The 23,715-nt window shown below is 38.5% G+C and overlaps 1 protein-coding gene across 1 annotated transcript; it reads right to left on the reverse strand.

The window, feature by feature from the left end:
• Nucleotides 1-816: 816 nt before the first annotated feature.
• Nucleotides 817-20,910, reverse strand: LOC137601301 (diacylglycerol O-acyltransferase 1-like). Its single transcript, XM_068323440.1, has 17 exons — nt 20,513-20,910; nt 14,554-14,641; nt 13,685-13,725; nt 13,246-13,331; nt 10,077-10,129; nt 9,535-9,640; nt 6,866-6,994; nt 6,480-6,548; nt 6,263-6,366; nt 5,292-5,330; nt 5,027-5,068; nt 4,910-4,954; nt 4,416-4,528; nt 3,939-4,004; nt 3,369-3,456; nt 2,618-2,680; nt 817-2,108 (listed from the first exon to the last, which is right to left on the reverse strand). The coding sequence occupies exons 1-17, from the start codon at nt 20,749-20,751 to the stop codon at nt 1,959-1,961; spliced, it is 1,521 nt and encodes a 506-aa protein (XP_068179541.1). The 5' UTR covers nt 20,752-20,910; the 3' UTR covers nt 817-1,958.
• Nucleotides 20,911-23,715: the final 2,805 nt, after the last annotated feature.

Genomic DNA, 23,715 nt, shown 5'->3' on the forward strand with positions numbered 1-23,715 from the left:
GGGTAACCAGCAACCTTTAGTATTTGTATTTAGGGACCTCAGAGGAACCTAATTTTTATGGTGTGATGCTGACAATGTGTCTTTTGTTTCAATGGGACAAAATCAGTTGCCTCATATTGGTCATTTTCCCAAATGTTGACCAGTAACATTTAGTTTAGAGAAGTGTACTGAATTCTTTTGTAGAATTTATAAAACAAAACTAAAAGGGAAGCATAAATGTAGTGAAATTATACTCTGTGTAATCATGTATCCTGCAAAGCCCCCTGTCCCGTCACATCTACGCTCTAATCCCCTCTGACGACTGTTTAACTGAATGTCACACTTGCAGAGCACGTACACACATGCCTACAGACACTTGTGATTTGCCTCAGACTTTATGTTTAATTCACTGTCAACCTGACAAAATGCAGGTTCAGAATTCTTTCCTCACTTTTGTGGATGACAAATCTGCAAAGACACACACAAACACGCGCGTACACACACACACACACACACACACACACACATGCATAAATATAATTGGCTATTCAATAAAAAAAAGAAAACAAATAATATAGAATATGTTTTCTACTTTATTGCTCCACACAGTAATTGTGGTTGAGGATCAGACATGATAATGACATGTAACTTCCAATGAACACGTGTTTGTGGATAAACGTTTTCCAGCCACTGAATGACAAATCTATTGGAGCTAAAAACCACTTCATCCTCTCTCTCTTTATGTATAACTTTTTCACTTTTAATCCTTGTTCACTGTGATCCATTTTAAATGTCAAAATGTCAATTATGCATCAATACAAAAAACACAGTAAGACGTGAACTCCGAATCTTTATTTTTTGACAACATATTTGGACACAATTGTCTCATGATAAAAAACACAAACTAAATAATTTTGTACATAATGGATAATGATAATTATATTTTATCTCAATGGCACTTCAGGTAAAAAGGAATAAAAACAGACATAGATAACTTTTCTTTTCATACTGCCAAAGCAAAAGCTCATAAAACCTTAAGTCACACTCTATAGAGTGCATACCCCCACCACGTCCAAACAAGCCTACTTGAGTCTGTTTAGCTTACCATGACCCAACCTCCACAAACTATTGTGAAAAATGGTTCAGTAGTTTTGCATAATTGTGGAAAACGCTGAATAGTACATGTAAAAAAAATCCTCAATTCAGCCTTTATCAGGATCCACATCAATGCCCATGCCTCATGCCTTTACAAAATTTTAACTCTGCTGAAGACAAAGAATCAAGCTAACTGAGCTGAAAAATGGACACAGGTGAAATTATAACCTCCTTAGTTGAGGCAAAAACAAAACTCAGAAAGTATTTAGAATGACTTCAGCAGAGTCAAACCACAAACCAACAATTTTAACATCTGTTTATATTTCTTGACTCATGCAGAATGCCCCCACAAAGTTATGTGGAAATTTCTGTTGTACCTTGTAGAAACGTCCTTGAATAGCATTTTCACTTTGATCAGTGATCCATACAGTCCTTAAAAAATGAGCCACATCCTTATAGTGTCCGTGCATACAGCTGAATAGGGGGCAAAACCTCAATGGTAAAACAAAGGAAACATTTTTTGTATTACCTCATGCAGGTCTGTCCTTCGGCAAATGTTTCTGCACAACACTCAATGAAAAGTCGTTTGAGTCAGCTCCTGCATGGCCGAATCACTTGATAACGAAACAATCATTCTTAAAATAAAACAGTATTTAAAGAATCATAATTGTTCTTGACTTTTCACTTCAAATATTAAAATGCATTCCCCATGTCTTGAAAGACTGGAGGACCAAGAGGTCTGATGTAAACACACAATGATCAGTTAAAATGGACAATATATGCCATTCTCCTCTGGATGCTGGTTTGCTAGTGTGAAGAGGGACAGGACTGAAGCATCATGACAGACAGATGAATGAAGTGTATGATATGTGTGTGTGTTCCAATTAGGCAGCCTCCTGTCTGTAGTGCAGGACATAATAATCATGGACGTACATCAGCACGGCAAACGGCTGACCAATGATGAGAGTGATCCAAACAGCAGCATTGCCATAGTTCCCACGCAGGAAATTACCCACAAACCAGGCTAATGGAAGCTGAGAAAAAAAAAAAAAAAAAACCCCGATATTACATAAACAAAGAGGACGATGGGGTTTTTAATGACTAATTACTGTCTCACACTTTCTCTGTGCTTTGGTTTATTTCTCTTGTCTGAGTTTTACTACTCACCACAGCATAATAAAGCAGAAACTAACAAAGTCAGCAAAAACAGTGAGAGATGCTAACTTTTGTCCTGCCACATGCCCCATAATACATCACAAATGTCCTGTCATGCTAATGAGGTTATTCATTAAGTTAATGATATTGGAGTCAAGGCCAAAAACTGAGAACACCTTTTACTTCTTCCCACAGGAGTCCATAGAACTTCATTCACATCTTGATATTGACTTTTATTATAACTGGACTACAGAAAGATAGTACCTCCACCATTACTGTTGTCTTATTTGTAACCATTTTCAACCAGAATGGCTTTGTGATACAAATGCGTATCCTACAGTTTTAGATTAAAGTAAATTGCCTATCATCAGTGATTGTTGGATCTTACCTGCAGCATCATTCCCATGAAGGCCCAAAGTCTGAACATCCTGAGCGGCACACTCACCAAGTACTGACACAGAAAAACAAAAATGACATCAAATTAATGTCCTGAAAAGAACATCATCATATGATCTTCACATCAGATGGAAGAGGACAGTTTGGAAGGACATTTCAATAGAAAACTACAGGAGTGGAAGCGGATACACAGTGATGATGAATGTACGTACGTCTAAGTGAATGCAGTTTAGCTGAGACAAAGTGACATCAACAAATTACTGTGTGGTTGAAAATGTGGTCTTTGCTTCAGTTAGTGAAGATTTAAGGATCCTTACAAGATGCTTCAAATCGGGGAAAATGTTTCTGACATAACTGGTAAAGTTTTGTTGGCCTGGTACAGCTGGACAAGCAGGAATGATGGTCTGACTACATAGCAGCCTGTGATCTACAGATTAAACTGCCCATGAAACCAACAAGGCAAGCAAATACAATATGGTTATTAGGTAGGATGAAACTGAGAAATATGTACTCTCTGCTTGGGTGATTGTAGAATTTAAAAGGTAGCATAAAGGTTCATTTTATTAGGTCTGCAACAGAATGGCTTTGTCTTTTATGAGACTCTGCAGATTCATTGTAGTATCCTCAGCAGCATCCTTAAATTGAGTACTGAGTTTAACCAACTTTCGGCACACTTTACTATGTCTTAGACAGTTTTTACAGTGTCAAAAGAAACAGAAACAGAAGTCTTAATCTTTGCTCACCTCATGAAAGAAAGCAGACAAGAAGAAAACAGCCGACTGGCTGATTTTTTTACTAAATCCTCTCCTGAGCAGCGGCTTGTAGAAATGACTTTGAGAAAGAGAAAACGACAAAGAACAAAAGTGCACACTTTTAATTGTTGGACAGGCGCATACTGCACATCAGAAGGTTAAACACACAGCAGCTATAGAGATAGCTTGAGGGTAATAATTTTTCTTTATTTGTTTTGTCAGTCAGTGTCTGTTTCCCCAATGTGTAATACTTAATGTGGAAATATCTCAACTCTCTTAGGTGATGCAAGTCTCCCACATTGACAGGAATTTAACAGACTTTAAACAGCATTTAATTTACTTTGTCTTATTTATTATAACCTCACAGCAGTTTCTCTTGCTGCTATGTTAGTGTATGCGGGACTGGCTGCAGGCACTGTATTTATTACTAACACTTATTCTCTCACATCCAGATGAATCACTATTACAAATAGAGTGGACTGCCTTGTTAAGCCTTGTGCCTTGCTTGCTTCCATAAATTTCACTGCTCTGTCTCAGCGTGTTACTGTGTGAATAGCTCACCGTAGACACCACTTGTGTACTGGGATATTCCAATTCTGCCAAAAATATGTTACTGACTCAGAGTTCCTGAAAGAAGACTCAGAAAAATAGCAAACATAAGCATTACAGTGTCTAGTTAATAAATCGAAGGCAGTTTGATCAATCCTGAGGAACATGGGAAAGTCTAAAAAATGTTATATGTACAATTAAAGAGAAAATAACTGTAAATATGAAATTATTATGGTACATTAAGTGATGAAATTTAATGCAAAAAGTAAAATCAGCACATGTACAATACAGCAAGGATGCATCTTCAAAATAGACCAGTGTGACTTTATAAAAAACACAATTGATTTTACGATTACAAGATGAGTTCTGCACTCAGCTAGGAACCCCATATATTCTTATACTTATTAGTACGTAAAACTACTGTAAATTGTTCTTTGGTACAGTCTGGCCGTACTTCATCAAAAATAATAAGCAGGCACAGACGCTTACCACCAGTCCTTGTAGAACTGTCTGTCTCCAAAGCGCATAAGCTCAGCAGTGAAGTTCATGGATGAGTGGAAGAACCAATAAAAAAACATCAGCCACAGCAGGTGATTAGGAACCTGGAGAAGAAGAGTTAGAGTAATGAAGATTATCATGCACAAAATAAATGAGACACTCCAGAATAAATTTAAAAAACTGACTAAAAGACAAAAAGCTGTTGTAAAACTCAGTCATGGTGAGATACAGCTCATTCTCTATGGAATTATATCTGATATGCTGAGTAGACTCTCTGTTTCTTCTGATTTTGATTCTAAAAATGAATTTATTATCAGAAGCTCTTAGGATGGAGTAGATTTACCTTGATATAGAGATGAAACTGAATTATTTTTAAATTTAAAACAGAACAGAAAGTCATCTTGACAACAGTATCTTTTATAACAGTCACCAACACACAGCCAGCACCAGGACAAACAACAAATTTGAAAAATGTTTCGACTTACAGCTAATCTCAGAAGTCTCTCAGTCATCCTGGACAGATCCATGTCCTACAGAAGAGACAGATCCAACAATCATCATTCCACGTTGTTGTTAGCCAAGCTTCATTCTGTCATCCTTACCTCAAGTGGTTTCATGGAACTCTGAATGATGGGAATCATCCACTGATTGACAGAAAGAAAAAAAAAAGTTTTATAGATTGGCTTCACATGTAAAAGCATTTTTTTCAGCATGTCTCTTCTAGAAACCAATAAAAACCCATCATAACATGAGGTTGCAGATAAAATTTAGGATGAATCAAATATACTTTCATTTAAAAGAAATGAAGTACAAATGACAAACTAGTGCTGTGCCACACACTGATTGTGGATTAAATAATAACTGTACCTGTTGGGTAAGAGCAACCAGCAGCTGGGTGAAGAACAGCTTTGGACAAAGAGACACAGCAGTAGTTCAGTGAAGGAAATTCACAAAAATAAATAACTTGAAATGGTTAGAGATACGTAACATGGACTACTTCTCTATCCAAGCACTAACTGATGATTGTTGTCAAATTTAAAAACAATTAATAAGCCAATTTTAGAATGACTGTATTTATGTATTTATGATTGTAATGAAACACAAATTGCTTTATGGAATGATATTTCATTAGACCCATTGTAAAATTTTCCATTATCATGTGGACATTTTGTGCTTCCTGAGCAGGGAACACACAGAATCAGTAGCAAAGCTTTTTGAGAACAGTTTGGAAACACTCAATTACATTACAGTATAATGTGAAGAACAGGGAGTTAAAAAACTGGCTGTTGTTTTCCTCATCATGTTCCCAGGTAGAGGCAATTATTATACGTAAAATATTAGAACTGCCAATAAAAATAACTAAATGCATAAAGATAATACTGAAATTGAAAGTTCCAGGAAAACAAAATCCCTTCACCAACCACTTGAAGACAAACATCAAACACTACTTCAGTGAAAAGCACTAATAACCCAATTACTGTGAAAATGCACCAAAACTACTGGAAATGGATTCTTACTTGGCTAACTTAAATCTATCACAGTGCATCGCATTCTACAAGAGCGTAATATGTTTTCAGTGTGGCTACCTGTGAAAACCGGGCATAGATATTTCCCGAACCCAACTGATCCAAGGGATTTAAATGACTGAATTTACCTTAAAAAGGAGAATTTTTCTCTATACATATACAAATGAAATGTCAGTAAGCTAATCATGGTTTAGAAAGATGGGAATGTTAGAGTACAGTTGTAGACAAAAAAATCAGACAAAAATATGTCCCTCTGAGATGTAGTGGAAAGTAAATATAGAGTTAAAGTATACAGCTAAGATATTTCCTCACCATCTCACAGAGCCTCCTCAGTAGGAAACCTAGCCGGATCTTAGCTGAGCGAGGGAAGTTGAGTTCGTAGCACAGAGTCGGAGCAAAGACAAAGTAGTACATGTCTACAGAATGGAAGAGTAGCTCAGTGATTCCAAATATGTGACACAATAAATTCCAGGCAAAGAAAGCAGTTGTAGAGTTAGGTTTCATAAAAACACTAGAAAGATGTGTTTACCTCTGATGGTGAGGTTCCCTGGGTAAGAGACCCTCTGGTCTCCTCCATTTAAATGCTGTTCTGACGGACCTGTGGACAGAATTAATGTAGTAACATACATAAAGTAAGAATGTAAGTCTGACGGAGACAACATTAAATTTAATTACTCATTACAAATTAGTAGCACTCTTGTGTAGGCATGCAACAACTGAGTTTAGTTAAAGGACTGCATTCATCTATGAGCTGCAGTATCATGTATTGACCATTGGATGTCACTGTAACAGCATGTGGGCTACAAAATAAATAAAACTTACAAAAAGAGAAATTAAATTTAACAGAGAATTTATTCTTTCTTTTAAAACCCTCTCTCAGCAAAATATGCATTTGAATAAGCTGTGATGACTCACAAGACAGAGACCTGGCCAACTTCTTGGCCTTGATGGTGCTCAACTCTCTGCACCACATGTTGACGTCTTTATACGAGTAGAGCTTCAGGAACAGGATGGTGTAACTGCTAAGAGCAAACACACCACCAACTGGGAGACAGAGAAGAAAAAACAGTGAGAATACTGTGTAGTTTATACTATGGTGTGTCAAAAGAGCAGAAAGTAATTAGAAAGAACCTGACGCAAGATTAGCAGATAGCAAAAATTCAGATTGAGAAAAGGAGGAAAGGTTAGGGACAAAGGAGAGAAAGTAAGTAAAATGTTTTATATGAAGAATGGAAGGGGAGACAGAAAGGCAACATTAAGAAAGCGAAGAGAAGCTAGAGAGTGAAAAAGGAATAGAAAGCGAGAGGACAGGTCGATTTGATCTTGAACAAACAGCCTGAACAAAGCAAGTCCACAAAAATAAATCACATCCACTCAAGTGTGAGAAATCAAAGTACGCCAAGGACGTTATAATACAGTTCAGGCATCATGTTTACCAGTGTCTTCATGTGTGTGTGTTTGTGTATGAGCAGATGTCTTGAAGACGGATCGCCCAGCCATTGGTGGTTCAAATCCCGCTCCCGCCATGACATCCCTTGGAGTGTGAGTTGATGGTGGGAGGTGTCAGCTCACCTCCCAGCCACTGCCGAGGCGCCCTTGAGCAAGGCGCCGTCCCCCCCCACAAGCTGCTCGTTTGGGGCGCGACCCCCTGTGCGCAACCCATCACTCTGTCTCCCCCTACTGTTTGTGTGATGTGTTACTAATTGCATGCCCACAGGCCCCCAGTGTGTTGTGTTCAGGGGCCTGTATTTAAAAAAACTACGTATATATGCATGACTAACAAAAGACTGTAACCACATGCAAAAAGAGTGAAGGGTGTAAAGATAATTTCCCCACGTGTGGACGAATAAAGTATATTAAATCTTTTAATCTTTAGGTAACTAAATACCTGTGGTATCAAATGCAAATTTGAAGCACTTTGCTTGTAAATCTTGGTTCAAATATAATCTTGGATGAGAGTTAAAGAATCTGCTGTAAAACGACCTAATATTTACCCAATACTTACTCTGCTCCTGTTCTCATTAATTTCATTGAGAGTAAATGCATTCAAATAAGTTTCCAAAATCTAGTTTCCCCATTATTTGCTCCTTGCTTTCTGTCATTTGTGTCTTCATTTATTCATTCATTTTCTTTAAAAAATTAATTCATTTATTAAACTCACTGTTTAACAGATGAATAGCGTAGCGAAATAAGTTGCTGGGATAAAACATATTAAAAGACATCTAAAACAGGGGAAAATATGAAATAAAGTCATCATATCAGCCCTCCACAGATTAAATTCAACACAATTTTAAATTGCTTGTGATCAGTTCCTTGAACTCTGCACAATGGCTGGTTGTGTCAACTGTATTCAGCAAATACAACAGCTTCCTTCACACTCACATATACTGTATGTGGACAAATTAGTACACCCCCCCCCCGCACACACACACCCCCTCACAAACACCTGAACTCTGTCGTTGCCCTTCCTGTGTGAACAGCAGAGTAGAAAGGAGAACAAACAGACAGATGGACTGACTCCTTCACTCCTTCACCTCCCAGTGAGAGAACAGATGAGAGGAGTATAAACCAAAAGGGGAGAGGAGTGAAAAAATAAATCAATGACTTTATAGAGGCAGATGAACACTGGAATGTGTACTAGATTGAACGAGACCATATGTATTTCTTTCATAATAAAGATAAGCACAAGGTTTCTTAATGAAAACTTTAAAAATAAGCTTAGAAGTTTAATCTAAATATATTAACTTAATGATGAACATTCCTGTAGAATATCTGTCAGTGAAGTGACTTTTGATCATGGGAGTGAAATTTTCCACATGATGTTTAGAATTAACTCTACCATGTGTCTGAGTTTTACCAGTCAAAGCAAGTTTTCTATTATAAAGATTCTATTCTTGGTAAAAAACAAACAAACAAACAAACAAACAAAAATCAAATATCTCTTAAATGTGACTGTCTAGTATGAATCATTTACTCACCAAACAAATAGTAACAATTTGTTGGATGTTAACATCTGTATACTTTATTTAACCATTCCACATTTAGAATCTTTTATTCCAAACCGGATTTCTGCTCCAGGGAATATAAGTGCTCTGGTGCATCATGTTCTGTCAAGTACAGTATTCCCAATTCATCAAAGCTGAATTGTATGTGCATGGTTTCTGTCAGGCAGCCTGACAAAACGAAGGAGAGTGACCCTTACACGACCCTGTTCTGCAAACCACACCTACTCTGACTCCCCTCCCCTGCTGGACTGAATCCAGGTATGATCAACTGGCCCATTACCTCTAACCAATTATGATTATGACTCTTTATAAGAGATGTCTTTTACTGCACTAAAATGCTAGTTGACTGTTTCTCTGTAGGGTAAGTTTATGAATGGCCTTTTAATTCTAATTACAATGAAATTATGTTTTATACAAATGGCTTCATTGTACACAACCAGCAGATGAATAATGGTTTGGCAGCACACAGTGACAGACACAGCTGTTTGGCTCAACTGATCACCTCTGCTATGTACAGTAGGTTATAACACAGCATGAATGGTGATTTCATAGTCAAACAGTAGATACATTTTCTTTTACCTGGGGTCATGGAGGGGACCAGTAGGACCACTGCAGCTGGGAATGTCAGCATGACTGCAATGTTGATGCAATGGAGCAGAAAGCCCTTACCCTCGCTGAGTGACCCCTGGCCAACAGAGTAACAGACACAGACAGAGAAGAAATCTTCAAAATAGCCAGGTTTTTGTTGATCTTACTCTAAAGTAGTGAGGAAAATACAACAGCCAAGCATACAAGTTTAAGAATTTATTATTCTTTTCACAGAAGTACTGTACATTTTGAGTTATGATGGCCTATTACAATTTTAAAAAGCTCATGATGTTCCATATTCATGGCAAAGAGAGAGCATATCTGAAAATGCCCTAAGTGCGGATGGTGAAACTAATTTTCCATTTAACATTTGCAAAAGCAATTGGGTAGGGTCAGCTAGTCAGTCAGTTTAAGAGAACACTTTTAGAAAAATAATCCCTCCTGGGAGTTGTGAAAGTGCTCCAATCCAACAGTTCAGTTATAAAACCTGCAGTGCTCTGATGTTTGGGTGCAAACAGGGCTTCTCCTCTTACCTTCGACAGCTGCCTCTCCGTGTAGAGTGCCACAAGAATGAACACATTGGACACTGTCAAAACACAATAACAAATTCACATCAGTTCCACTAACACAGGTTCTGTTACATTTTTAGTCTGCAAGTGTCTGAAGGACAAAAGTGTAAATACAAAAAAAACAAAAAATATCTACGTGTTTGTAAGTATTTCCCTGTGGAAAGAAGAAACATGTCAGACAGTCATTCTTTGCCTATTAAAATCAAGGAAAAAACATTAATGTTAGATTGCTGGTATTAAACGTGACAGATGACAGAAGTAAAGTAAAGAGACAAAATACAATGTGGTTACTAGGGAAACTAGGATCATAATGTGATGCAAAATGTAACTTGCTGCTCAATGTTGAAGACAATATTTCTCCAAACTTTACACTAACTATATAAACAAAAGAACAGGACTCTATGGGATTATCTTTGTTTTGTCAGTAATTTTAATAAGCCTTTTCAGAAAGATCCTGCTCACACACGCACGCACACACACACACAAACACACACACACACACACACACAGACATACACATACACACACACACACACACACACACACACACACACACACACACACACATACACACACACACGATGGCACAGCAACACTTGATGACACCAACACTAGGACAGCATACTGTCTCGTAGCTGGAGTAATAGAGTAAATTGGTGCACAAAGACACATTTCATCATCAATCTTGTTTTTTTAACCTACTCTAATATCCACATTCTAAAACAATATCGGGACAAATTTTAGCTTAGCTAAGCTTTCAGTGCCATCTTCTTTCTTATATGCTTTATGTCACACATTTTGTCACTAAATCTGATTCTGTGTCCAGAAAATTAGATAAGAATTTATAAGGACTTGTGTATTTCATTGTGCAGTATCAGCTTCAATCGCAGGGCACCTCGCTGAACAGATGACTCTGTATATTTGCTACACCTGTTTTATATAGATTGAAAGTAATCATGATTGCAGCAACTGTTCTATTTTAAGATCCTAATCAGTGCTTTCACATGTCTGTTCATTTAATCTGGGGTGATGAAGTCTTAACTCTCAAACATTTGATTACTGGGTATTACATCTTGTCAGCAATGCAACTATCAATTAGCACTGCTATCACTGCTTCGAGCATATGTTTATCTTTGACTACATGATGACAGTTGTGCTACTGTATGAGGTGACAAGACATTTCAACGAGGTAACACATGACTTGGAGCCAACTTACATCTTTCACTCGTGACATTGATCAGATGTGTGATGTTTTATCTGCATGTGATAATTTTTAGGTTTTAAATAAAGTTGTCCTCACCATGATCAGATTTCTGATCATTATAGATAAATAATATCATAAATATGTACAGTGTAGGTACTTGTGACATTGTATAAAAGATCATTTACAAAATAAACAATGCATCGAGTTCAACTATGTAATTTCAACTCAGCAGTTACGATCGAAATGACTAAGAAGTTTGAAGATTATGTAAATATGATCATTAACCACACATGAAATGCAGGTCAGCAGAAAAATATGCAATTCAGGAGGAAATATTAATTTCAATAATGCAGTGATACCCGAGAAACACAAAAGGTAAGTGTATTTCTCTCATCTGTGCCATTTATACACACAACTGACTCCATCAATAAATTAACTTTTGATACACTGACAGGATCTCATGTTAATCAATATTTTGTGTTCTTCTACATATCAAAAATGTCAATACAGGTGTGAGCCTCTATGTCAGACAAAATCATTTGTACTGATGGATGGCTGCTAGATAAAAACGTACACATGGATTTGACCTGATCTGCGCATCTTTATTGAGTATACGTATAAGGTGCCTATGTTGGCACATTTGATGCACTCTGTAAATATTAGGAGAAAACTGCGCAATTGAATTCAGGTAAGAGCTTTTGTGTCTTACACAACATGGGAAGAAAGTAGGAAAATATAAATGTTGGCTGGAAACTAGCAGTGACACTAAGCATAAGATGGAGTATTATATGTATATCAGGCTGGATGAAACAGCACCATTTACATAAACATAATTCCTTCACCAGGACAGAGATATTTCAGAAGCAACAGCAATGCAGTTAAAATACCTTATACTACCAAAAACTCATTTATTTGGTCATTCACAGGCCAGTCGCCTAAGTGCACTTTCAAGGCTGGTTTTCCAAACATCTGCAAACTTTTAATTTACTGTGTGATGGGATACTTATTTGCAGAAAATGTGTAGTTGCTGCAGTGAGTCTAGAAATGCTGCTCAATGCCCGCTGGGAATGAACTGCTATACTGTATAGTACATATGACGTAACAGACCCATTCTCACCTGTCTCTTTAGCATCACCAGTGCAGTCATTTACCTTAACTCACCCAGGTCTTCCTCTCACCCATATCTCTGGCCTTGTGTTGATGCTGCACTTTTCGTCACCTTCCCTCACTACTTTTTCTCTCTAATTTTTTCCATCTTTTTTTAATTTCTGCATTCATTTATCCCTATTTCTGTAGAAACACCTTCCGATGCTTCACATTCTCTTCGATTTAACAGGATCCTATTCTCTCTCGTCTGTCTTGCTCCTGATATCTCTCGCTCTCGATTCCTCTTCTCGTAGCACAGCAACACCATGCCGTATATAGGGCAGGTGATTGTCCCTCTAGAGACGCTTAGAGCTACACCACTGCAGACTTGCACTGCAATATACTATAAAAATAAATATTGAAAAAGAAAAGTCTGACTAAAACATAGGTCTCTACGTATCTCACAACAAGGCAGGATTTGAAAAAGTTTTTCACTGCTTCAGAAACACCTCATCTATTTTACAATATTATACAAATATGATTTATTTTCAGAAAAAAAGTTATTTATGGAAAGTTTCTTTATGCTTGTAGAAATGTTAACATTTGTACATCACTTGAACTGGTTTTGCTGTACAATTTAGGGACATGGCCAATTTAAGATTTTTCTGTGGCTATACCATCTGCACTAATGTACACCAAGCTGAATCGACTTCCATTATCATTCATTGACAAACATGTTTATAGAATTCAATATTAATCACAATGAACAGTTATGCTGTTTAAAATGAGATTGTCCATGATCATATGGTTTTTCCTTTAGGGTCACAGATGAGGTTGACCTACCAATCACCAGGCATGCTGCAGGCCAGCTGTATGGATCTTTCAGAAACAAGGAAATCACCTGAATTGGGTCCACCAGAATACCGTACCTGACATAAAAAACAAAACAGATATTATACAGTAATTAAAATATTAACCAAACACAAATTTACCTGTGGCAGAAAAAAATAAATACATGTTTAAGTAATTTTCAGGTAATTCAGTAAACTGAAGGAGTGGCCAGATAGCAGGTTCATAGTTTTACAGTAGCCACTATTTACAGTACAGTAAGTATTTTAACTTTTAAAAAAGGATGTGATTTTACACAGATGCAATTGATAACATTAACAATAGATCAGCAAAATTGAGGGTCTCAGTGTAACACAGCCGTCCTTATTCTTCAGTTCTCTGATTAATGTGGAATGTGAAAAAGACAATAATTTATGACAGACTTTTTACTCACCTTAATAGGTTTTCTAAGAAGAGGCGAGCATTACTCAACACCTGTAACACAAAGTGAGGATTACAGGTCTGACTGTTACCTGTATCATTTGTTTAATCTTTGTTTCATTCATCTGTTCATACTGCCTTGTGTCCGTCTGGTGCTCTTTGCTCTCATGCCTCTCCCTGTACCTCACCTCTTTATCTCAATGCTACCCACTCAATGCTATTATTTTCACAGCTCCTCCTCACACTGACCTCTCTTCAAATGAACAATAACAGTTTGTAATGCATTACAAATACTCAACCCTTACGAATGGGACAAAGTTTAATTCGAAAAAATTATATTATTTTTTTTAAAAATTCTGTAATGAATTTAATATCATCTGTTCAATTCCTGACTTCACCTTTATTGCTTCTCCCCAGTTCAGATGAGGCTGAGCTAAAAGCTCGAAATAAATTTGTCAGTCATATTTACTTGACTATACGTACTTGCACATATTTCCTCTATTTCGAGACAATTCAGACTCAAAAACTTCAGAGGGATATCATTCCCCTAATCAAAGTTTTTTTTCTTTTTTTTTGCTGAGTGATTGAACGAGCAGGAAGCTTGAAATGTTACAGAATTAGATGCAGACACAATTTTTAAAAACAGATAAATCTCTTCTGAATTGTATAACTTGAGCTGAATAATACATGATAAATTCATTATTGTACTGGTAAAATCATTTCAAACTCAGACATTTCCTCACAACATACAGTATTGTGTGTCATGTTGATCCAAATGATTGAATTGTGAATAAATGTTTTTGAGATCCACAACAAATATAATAAGATCTGCTTTCACCTGTGTCTAGTTGACAATGTACATAACTCAAACTCAAGTCTTACCAGCATGACCACACACCAGTTAAGGATTCCTCTGTAGTTATTGTAACCACTTGTTGAAGTCAGCAAGGACTCCTGTGTCTTATGACAGCTACAGAAATAAAACAGATAAGTAAATGATAGAGTATTAAGAAAAGCATGAATATACGAGGCATTTATTGTAAAAGCAGGAAAGTAGGTAGTGTGTTTCATTCATGCTTAATGATGATGACTACAAAGTAAATTTGCATTGACCTACTGCTAACAGTCAAATAGTTTGTGTCAAAGAGTTAATCAGTCATTATTAGCTTTATGCCATTGTTTTAGTTACTAGGAAAGTTCTCAAACGCAGTCATAACTTACTTCTATAAAATTATCTATTAGAAAATTACTATTAGAAAATTAACTAGGTAATTAGATCTTTGGTCTTCATTCATTCGCTCATTCATTCATCAATTCAAGGAGACAGCAGTTTGATTATTGTCCACTTCAGTAGTTAATCCTACTCAAAACAAAGAAAAAAACATGACGAGTATTACACAGTTGTAATTAGTCAACCCCTTAATTACAAGTGTCATTAAAACTTTGTATGTTGCTGTGACCTGCAGCGTATCACCAGCTTCAGGCAGTAATCTTGATGTATCCTGGTCCTCCTGGGTAATGTCTTCTAGCTACATAATATTCCTGGGTTTACACACTGCACTGTCTTCTTCAAAATCCTCCCTAAGTTTTATTGGGATTTAAGTCAGGCAATTGTGATGGTAACTCTAGAATATTGCAGGAACGTTTCTACAATCTACCAATAGTGAACGATGTCTGTTAAGATCATTCTCTAATATTCACTTTCTTCAGAGACATTTTCTTTCAGGATTTCCCAATACCTGATTAAACCCATTTTACCCTCAACACACAGCAGGTCTCCAGTAACCATGGAAACGATGTTGGCCCAGGGCATCACTGAGACACTGCCATGCTTCATTGTAGGTAGGTTATTCTTTTCAACGTATACTGTACTTCATTCTTCATCCTCATCCTTCATAGCTGCCACCGATTCATAGGAATGAAAAGATGGCTTGTTTCAACGCTCCATGGTAGAAGAGATGGTTTGATCATATGGAGCAGTTTTTTCCTGCATTTGGACCAGTAATGGGGTACTTGTCATGCCATGAGATGACTTCTGTTTCCATTTGGCGCTATATAAATTTTTTTTATTTTTTATTTGATATCTGAATAAGGGCATGACACTAATTTAAGGCTTTCACAGAATATACTTTGGGACAGTGCAAGTCAATGAGGTGTGCGGGGCTTAATGGGGCACTATTATGAAAATGACAATTTTTCAGGTCTCTACATATACATAGCGGTCCTCCCTAACCTGACCAACTCCTAAAATCTGGTAAACAAACACTTCCTGCATCAATAGATATTTGGACTTTTAGGAAGTCATGGCTCTGAACGACTCGAATCGATCATAAAGCGCTAGAATAGGCATTCTTGACGTCAGACTGTGCACTCTGTGCTATTGGACAGAATATTGGACGATATAGATTGGTGGACATGCTCAAGGGCGTGGACGATATGGATTGGTTGACACGCCCAAGGGCGTGGCCATCCCAAAGACGGAGTTCTTTGTGTTGGAGGTGACGCAGCAGTCTGTTGAAATGGCTTCCGTGAGAAGGAGACAAGGTAGTTGCTCAGTTGTTGATTGTACAAATCAACACCAGTATTTATTTTTAATCCCATCCAATGAAGAACGGAAGACAGCGTGGTTGCATTTCATTTTTAATGGCAATGTGCTGGCTACATCCCCTGCACGTTTGTTTGTGTGTGCGAACCACTTCACTCCAGCCTGTTTCAGCAATAAGGGTCAGTACAGACGGGGCTTTGCCTCGAGACTGATCCTCATTCAAGCATCACTCCCAACCATACGGGACCAAGGAACTGCATCCTGGTTACAGGTAAGTCTCACCATATTTATCTTTTTAGCAGTTGTCTGTTAGCATGAGTGATCGAGTGCTATTTGGCTGATTAGGTAGCACTGCTTTGTTTCGCATTTGCGTGTGTACGCTCCGACATGTGTGTGCATGCTAAACCTACAGTATCTAGGTACAACGCACGTACGTTGGGCTCACATTTGATCTTTTTTCCTGTTGTCTGTTAGCATGAATGAAGTCATGTTATGCTAGGCTATGTAGGGAGGTCTCCTTTGTTTCGCATTTGCGTGTTGCGTGTGTGTGCACACATGCTCCAACACGTGTGTGTGCGCTGGACCTACAGTATAAAGCTAAAACGCACATAAGTTGGTCTCATGTTTTCTTAACCTATTATCTGTCAGCATAAATAAATAAATTGGGCGGCAGTGGCTCAGTGGTAAAGCGGGCGGTAGAGCAGGTCGTCCTATGATTTAAGATCGGCGGTTCGATTCCCGCTCTCGCCCCCCCAAAAATACCCGGAGGTGCGCTGACAGTGGGAGGTGTCAGTTCATCTCCGGAGCACTGCCGAGGCCCCCTTGAGCAAGGTGCCGCCCCCTTTACAAATTGCTCATTTGAGGCGCACCAAGAAGGAGCTGCCTGCCACTCTACCTCCCCTGCATGCCTACAGGCCCCTTTGTGTGTGTGTGTGTGATACAGGGGCCTGTACTCACAAATATATATGTATGCATGCATTTGTAATCAGTAGCTAGAGTGTGCGTTCTTAATTTCCCTTCGGGGATCAAACCAGTATATAAAATAAAAAAATAAAAAAATAAAGTCAACTTCTGCTAGGCTAACTAGGGAGTTGGGCTTTGTTTCGTATTGCGTGTGTGCGCGCACATGTTGGAATCGATTGTTTGTTCGATGGCATAGCGACAACGCACACAGGTCTTTCCTTCTTATCCAATATCAGAACACTGGTGTCCTGAAATTAGTGTCCCTCTTCCTTGTGCATCCATTCAGCCTACAGCATCAAGGGACGTGGCGTGCCAAACTGACCCAGTGGACACTCATACTGTTGGTACACAGCTTTTCCTTCAGGACTCTTCATTCCCACTATAGAAGTAAAGGTATGTACAAGTCATATTCCATACAATACGTTTTAATATAATTGGTTACATAGACTAATTTTCTAAATATTGTTGTCAATAGGTGTTCAGGCAACTGCGTCCTGTAAAGATGTTGGTGTTGGAACATCCCCAGCAGACCCGTCCTTTCTTTTTTCATCAACACCTGTAAAGAGACCCTCAAAGAGAACTCGTCTGGACCTTGAAGAGGAGCTAGAGGAAGATCCATTAGAGGGCAGCTCTACTATGTTACACACCTATGATCCTGCAGAGTCCATCACACTGTCACAGTCAACACTTGTGTCGTAAGTTACCCATTATCCTGTTGTGTTAGTGAGTGCACATGTGTTGATAGTAGTTCAGTAAAAAATAAGTGTTGTGTATTTGAATATTCCAGCAATATAAAAAAATATATATATAAAAATTTTGAGACAGATTCATGTCTGTCATGATATTGTTTTGGCTCTTTATTTCGTTACGTTTCTATTGTACAGTTTATATTCACAAAATGTGAATATAAACTGTGGAAAATGAAGTTCCTGTCTATGGAAAATAAAGTTCCTGTCTATGGAAAATGAAGTTCCTGTCCTGCAGATCTTCTATAATTTTTGACTATATTTGCCTTTGTAATGCTGCTATTATTTACATCAGTAGTTTTACCCATGTTTAAATTAAGTGGATGCTACTGAAGATAACTGTTTAATTTCTAATTGTATTCTCATTTTCTTTGATATAGGCAGGAATCATCCACTCCCACCCAGAAGATCAAAAAATACATAGTGTATGAAAGCTGTCTTCTAAAATTATTTGCCGAGTGTCCTGTCTGCACCCGGAAATGTGATGTAAGGACCACAAAACTGGGAACATTCCTGTCTGTGGAGCAGAGATGCTCCCATTGTGAGTTCCGCAGGCACTGGAATAGCCAGCCTGTCCTTGGGAGTACACCAGCTGGGAACCTGCACCTCTCTGCAGCTGTGTACCTCAGTGGAGCTTCCTTTGTAAAAATTGCACAGGTAAATAATATGCAACTGCATTCCCTTCAATTCAAACAACTATTCTCACTGTACAGTGTGTCTGGTTAAGTTACGTGCGTCATATTGAAAAAAAATGGCCTTCCAACAGGTGTTCGAGGCGATGGATCTACAGGTTTTCAAATATGACACATTTCGCCGGCATTCCAGATCTCTTATTGAGCCTGAAGACATTCACCACTGGAAAACTTTGCAAGAGGTGATGCTGCAGCAGCTCAGTCAAGATAGTGAAGTAATAGTTGGTGGTGACATGAGAGCTGACTCTCCAGGTATTTGCATATGAAAGAATTGGAAAAAATTGTCCAACATTTTGATATTTGGTGAAGTTCACAATAGCTACATGAAAATGCAACATAATCAATTTGCTGTGTAATATAAGTTGGAAACATCTTTTTCAGGGCACTCAGCAAAATTTGGGAGTTACACAATGATGGATCTCAAAACAAATAAAGTTTTGGACATCCAGTTGATTCAGGTGAGTGTTTCAAATTCAAATTATAAAAAGGACCACCAGTGACATTATTTAAATGCACATTTGTTTATTGGTCATATTAATTTCATCTATTTTTTTGTGTTGTTTTACTTTGTCAGAGCAATGAGGTTGGTGGGAGTTACCACATGGAGAAAGAGGGTCTGAGGAGGAGTCTGGCATTGCTTGAAGACCGTGGCATTAACATTGACTACATTGTCACGGACCATCATCCTCAAATTCAGAAGTTCCTCAGGGAGAAAACCATCACCCAATATTACGATGTGTGGCACTTTGCAAAAGGTATTTGTCCCCGTTATCATATGCATCCACATAGTATGTGTTACTAAAAGTGCATGATGCACAAAGCGCTTTGTATTGCACATTCCATGAGCGACATGTTAGAAAGTCTGTGTCCTTCCAGTGGCATTTTTAAGCTGTGAGCCATTTAGTGTCATGTTTTGAAAAAGGTTAAGAAATACTGCAGTTGACTGATCATTGTATTAACTATCTATATTAACTTCAGGTATTGCAAAGAAATTAGACAGGACCAGTAGGAACAAAGACTGTCAAACAATAAAGAAGTGGATGAGAAGCATAAACAGGCATATATACTGGATTGCATCAACGTCATCCACCGGGCCAGAGAGACACGCCAAATGGGCTTCAATCCTCAACCACTTGCAGCACATCCACACCCATGATGACCCTCTCTACCCCAAGTGCCTACATGAGGATCGCCAGACAAAGGACAATACAAAATGAATCAAAGAGGGTATTGTACTAATAAACCAAAAGCTACTTCATAATCCTCATTCAGTGACAAAAAGACAACTACACCTAGTAATTCATTCATTCATTTTCTTACGCTGTTTCCGCCTTAGCAGGTCATGGGGAGTTGGAGCCTATCCCAGCAGACATAGGGCGTGCCACGGGGCAAACTCCGGCCGCGACGCCAGTACACCGTGACACATAGTAATGTGCTTAGAAAATCGTCGCAAAGGATGTCAATTAAAAACTTTTTTTTTTTAAATCTCCCTCTTCCCAGGTCGTGGGCGTTGCTGGAGTCTATCCCAGCGGACCATGGGATAGGCATGGAGACCACGAGAGATGGAGGGGACACTCTAGACATATATCGTGGATCCGTACGAAAGCAACTACCATTCACACACATTCCCAAACCTATGGTCTATTAATTAGACCATAGGTCTATTAATTCTTACTATTAGTCGCAGTCTGAATGGACACCAACCCGACGGGGTTAATTCAGGGCGACCCGGTAGTGATCGGAGTCTCTGGCTGCCAACATTCAAACTAGCTAACGTCACCTACACATTAAAGTTAGCTATTACAACTAGTTAGCCGCAGACTTTTAAAACACTACAAAAGTCTCCAAACGTTCTTTAAACATCCCAGTGTTGACGTCCTGTAACCTTAACTCACCTCAGCCTGTCGCTTATGTCATTCCTACGTTTCCTTTTCTCGGTCTTGGCGTTGAAGACCGTCTCCAGCGACCGGTCGCGTCTGCCCTGGCCATCATCTCCGGTGATGTCAGCGGTCACTGAGCTCTGACACGCGGCAGCAGACTTCACGGTTAGCGGCAACGAACTTGAGGCTCGCGCCGCCGCGAAAGTCGCTCTTCTCTTGCGAGAAAAGGTCCCGATGATGTCAGCGTCACCCATAATGACTGTGAACTTACCTAAAGTTCACTTCAGCCGTTTACTTCGTGCAATGGTGTGCTTGTTGCAAAACTAGAAAGCCAGAATGGGGAAGTAGACTAACTCAGTAACCCGTCAGGGGATCAGATTTCCCTGCAGATGACATGGGGGAAGGATTGTACTCATGACGCCAGATGAAGGAAACTGTCGCCGACATACGTGTTTCAGACGAACCTGTTTTCATTTGAATGGAAGCCGCGGCTCCTCCCAGAGAGCAAACGTTCCAGTCAAAAAAAGGAATGACACAACACTAAGTCTTCATCTGCAATTGTGCTAGGGTGTGTAATGGCATACAATAATAACTAGTGCGTTACTAATTTATAAACTTTTAATTTCTCATGTGACACAACAGCCCCTTCTCCTGGGTCGAGGTCAATAACAGAAATCATTGCTTCTTCCTTTTTGTTCATGCCCCCCTCCACCAAGTTTAATAGAATCTGTCTTGTACTTCAATAAGAATGAAAACAAAAACTACTTCTGCAAGTAAGGGAAATATATACAAATAGCTATCCTCAATCTTCCACTCGAAAATACAAAAACTTTATATTTTGTCATAGAGGTTGGTTAAGTAGTTTATGAGTAATAAAAAAAAAAAGAGAAGTCATATTTTGAAATGCTAGAAAAAACATCTTTACACCATTTTCCATTCTTATATTTCAAGGGCTTATTCCTTGCTACAAGTAAACTCCTAAGGTTCACGGAAACTGTTAATACGTAATCGGCGGTTTATACGTAATCATCAGAAATGGTGAATAAAGCATTTTCCCCTAATCTTAAATCAAGTGAAAAACAAATTCTAGATTCACACCATTCATATATTTCCACTACAAAATTAAATGGGATCTTTCCTACCATATGCCTTACCCTCCAAGATGTAGAATTTTTTGTCCAACAGCTTTTGTTTAACTCATTCATCCACCTCTTCTGCCTCTGTTTGCTGCTAATCCTGTGGAAGAGTTTTATACTCTTACATACATTCTCAATCAATCAATACCTATAAGAGTGGAGGTAGGAGCACAAAGGTAGACTACATCTTGTGTAGACGGTGTAATCTGAAAGAGATCAGTGACTGCAAGGTAGTGGTAGGCGAGAGTTTAGCCAAATCTGGCGTTTATTTCGATTGCAACTCATTTTAAAATTAAAGAAGAAAAAAAAAACGGAAAAAATTAAGTGGTGAGTTGTTGGTCCTGAAGGGTTTTTTTTTTTCATCCTTTTCATCTGGCGAGGTATTGTGCATCAGAGGAATGATGAATGTCAGCTGTTAGATATAATACAATAAAATTACTGATGAGTGAGTGCAACTCACGGTCAATCTTGTTGTTTTTAACTTTTCTCAGTCGTCAGATGTGACTTCAAAAAGTGAATCCCTGAAATACAGCATTTAGGTAAAAGTCTGGCAAATCCTTCATTGATTTTTCTTAATATAACTCATCTCCCTTGTTCTTAAAAATGGGCACCAGCACACTTCTCCTCCATTACTCAGGCATCTTCTCACTATCTAATATCCTGTTGAACAACCCAGTCAGGAACTCTACTGCCACCTCTCCTAGACACTTCCAAACCTCTACAGGTATATCATCAGGACTGACTGCCTTTCCACTCTTCATCCTCTTCAATGCCCTCCTCACTTCATCCTGACTAATCTTTGCTACTTCCTGGTCCACAGCAGCCACCTCTTTTAGTCTTTGTTCCCTCTCATTTTCCTCGTTCATCAACTCTTCAAAATACTCTTTCCATCTTCCCATCACACTACTGGCACCTGTGAGTAGACTTCCATCCCTATCCTTAATCACCCTAACCTGCTGCAAGTCCTTCCCATCTCCTCCTCATCATCTCTGTTTCCTGCACCAACATGTCCACTGAAGTCTGCACCAATCACAACTCTCTCACTTCTAGGTACGCTCTGCATCACTTCATCAAAGTCCAACCAGAATGTCTCCTTCTCCAGCTCACATCCTACCTGTGGAGCATACCCACTAACAACACTGAACATCACACCTTCTATTTCTAGCTTCAGACTTATCACTCTATCTGACACTGTTTTTACCTCCAGGACATTCCTAACAAACTGCTCCTTCAAGATAACTCCTACTCCTACTTGAATATTTGCGTTTAATCTGTCACAAACATTAGTCTGTTAGTTCAGTACTCTAAATGATAACGCGCATGTTACTTTGTCTTTTACGCTAACCCCTCAAATGCAGCATGAAAACAACTGAAGATGTTGAACTAATTATATTATATAGATAGAACAAACAGCGAACAGTGAGTTCTTACTAGCTAAATATAAAGTTTGTATCAGTGCCCTGTTTCATCCATCTATAGTTTTGTGGTATATTGTTAGCATCAGTGGCAGCACCAGGTTACAGTAGATTTGACCGATGCCTACAGGGGAATATTCTGTGTTCAAATTGTCAAGATCATTAAATAAAGACCTGTACTGTTCTAAGTGGAATCTGAATGTCTACAACATACATTACAAGTGAATGAGTGACTGCAAGAGAGAGTTCTGATCTCTGTGGTGAATTGTCCACCTCTCCATGGTGAGCACTGATTCGTGACCCATGTCAGCTGGGAGAGACTCCAGCCCACTGACGACCCTGAAAAGGAGAGGTGAATATCATAGAAAATGAGTGGAGGATCATTACAGCCTCACTGGTTCTCTGGTGTGACGAATACGGACCAGAAGTTTTTCAAAGATGATGAATATTTGTTTTGACCATATAATTGAAGACCCTTCACTGCTCAGTTTTGAGGATTAAAAATTTTCTATAATTAATTTGGATCTCAATTATTTCCCCTCAACACACACATGATCCTATGTACTATGTTGTAAGTTACTCCTTATATTTATTTCAGTCACAAGATTTTTTAAACCTTCGGTTTAATGAGGATGTCCTTTTGGTCCATTCTAGTTCTATGTGCTTA

The sequence above is a fragment of the Antennarius striatus genome, chromosome 9 (genome assembly GCF_040054535.1).
Source record: "Antennarius striatus isolate MH-2024 chromosome 9, ASM4005453v1, whole genome shotgun sequence".
NCBI classification, from domain to species: domain Eukaryota; kingdom Metazoa; phylum Chordata; class Actinopteri; order Lophiiformes; family Antennariidae; genus Antennarius; species Antennarius striatus.

Coding starts and splice junctions, on each gene's coding strand:
- LOC137601301 (XM_068323440.1), bottom strand. CDS start 20,751: ATGGGTGACGCTGACATCATCGGGACCTTTTCTCGCAAGAGAAGAGCG. Junction 14,642..20,512: donor GACATAAGCGACAGGCTGAG/GTGAGTTAAGGT, acceptor TTATTTCTGTAG/CTGTCATAAGACACAGGAGT. Junction 13,332..13,684: donor TTCTTAGAAAACCTATTAAG/GTGAGTAAAAAG, acceptor TTTTTATGTCAG/GTACGGTATTCTGGTGGACC.